The sequence below is a fragment of the Pygoscelis adeliae genome, unplaced genomic scaffold (assembly GCF_000699105.1).
Source record: "Pygoscelis adeliae isolate BGI_AS28 unplaced genomic scaffold, ASM69910v1 Scaffold129, whole genome shotgun sequence".
Taxonomy (NCBI): domain Eukaryota; kingdom Metazoa; phylum Chordata; class Aves; order Sphenisciformes; family Spheniscidae; genus Pygoscelis; species Pygoscelis adeliae.
Genome location: NW_008825431.1, coordinates 635,351 through 636,252, shown reverse-complemented (window position 1 = coordinate 636,252; position 902 = coordinate 635,351). Strand labels below are relative to the sequence as shown.

The 902-nt window shown below is 59.4% G+C and overlaps 1 protein-coding gene across 1 annotated transcript in view; it reads right to left on the bottom strand.

Annotated features, from left to right (window-relative positions):
• ASB13 (ankyrin repeat and SOCS box containing 13) overlaps positions 1–576 on the bottom strand; it is a 9,046-nt gene extending 8,470 nt beyond the window's left edge. The window contains exons 1-2 of the mRNA XM_009331023.1: positions 470–576; positions 232–317 (exon numbers count right to left, since the gene is read on the bottom strand). Coding sequence (XP_009329298.1) covers positions 232–317; positions 470–576 — 193 coding nt within the window. The remainder of the gene's footprint in view (positions 1–231; positions 318–469) is intronic.
• Between the last annotated feature and the right edge of the window lie 326 nt (positions 577–902).

Genomic DNA, 902 nt, shown 5'->3' with positions numbered 1-902 from the left:
GGATGTTTTTCCTTCACTGGAGCTTCTCCAGTGGTGGGTTATGTCAAAAGAAGTGAGAAGTCCCAAAGAGGATGAAGCCCTTGAATTGCCAGCCGCTGAGCAGCATCACTTTGTCACCAACAGGCCTGGGAAGAAGAACAAGCCCCAGCAGCATTTCGTTAAAGGCCCATCATATATTCCAAAAAAGCCAAACCTGCAAACTACAGGATCCTCAAATCTCTTCTCTCCTACTGCACAATTCCTTAGGTGGCAGGCTCACGTGAGAGATAACATCATCGGTCCCCACGGATGGGGCTCCCATATCCACATCCAGCCGGCTGCACCCAGGGTTATGGATCAGGAGGGAGACTGCAGCCGGGGCCAGAGCTCCTAAATCCGCCCATTCAAGACTTGCGCTTCTGCCTCGCCAACTGAAGCACAAGGCAGGGGAGCGCGGCCGGTTCCTGGCGCAGCTAGAGAGCATCCCTACCAGGGGAACCAGCCGCGCAGCACGGCCTTGCGCCCACTGCAGTCTTTGCTGCGGTGCATCCACAGGGCGGGCTGCTTGGCCCACTGCTCCAGCCTGCTGCGCCCCATCCCAGGGGCACGATTCCTCAGCAGCCATGCAAGCAGCTTTGCCACCTCCAGCCCTGAGGAGGTAACCCAGCAGGCAGGTGCTGGCGGGAGGCTGGGTTTGGGCCCTCCGGGGTGCTGCATGGCTCCCACCCGCCGTCTCCCTCCAAGGAGGGAACCATCCCCTCTCCTCCAGCTCCCCAACACCTCTGCGGATCGCACACGCACGTTAGTTCATGGAGGAACAACGATAATTCCCCATGCCCAGAAGCAGGGGGGCTCCCGAGAGCACCCTCACCCTCCTCTTATCCCTTTCCTTTGGAGAGGCCACTCGCCCCCCGAACCATCCT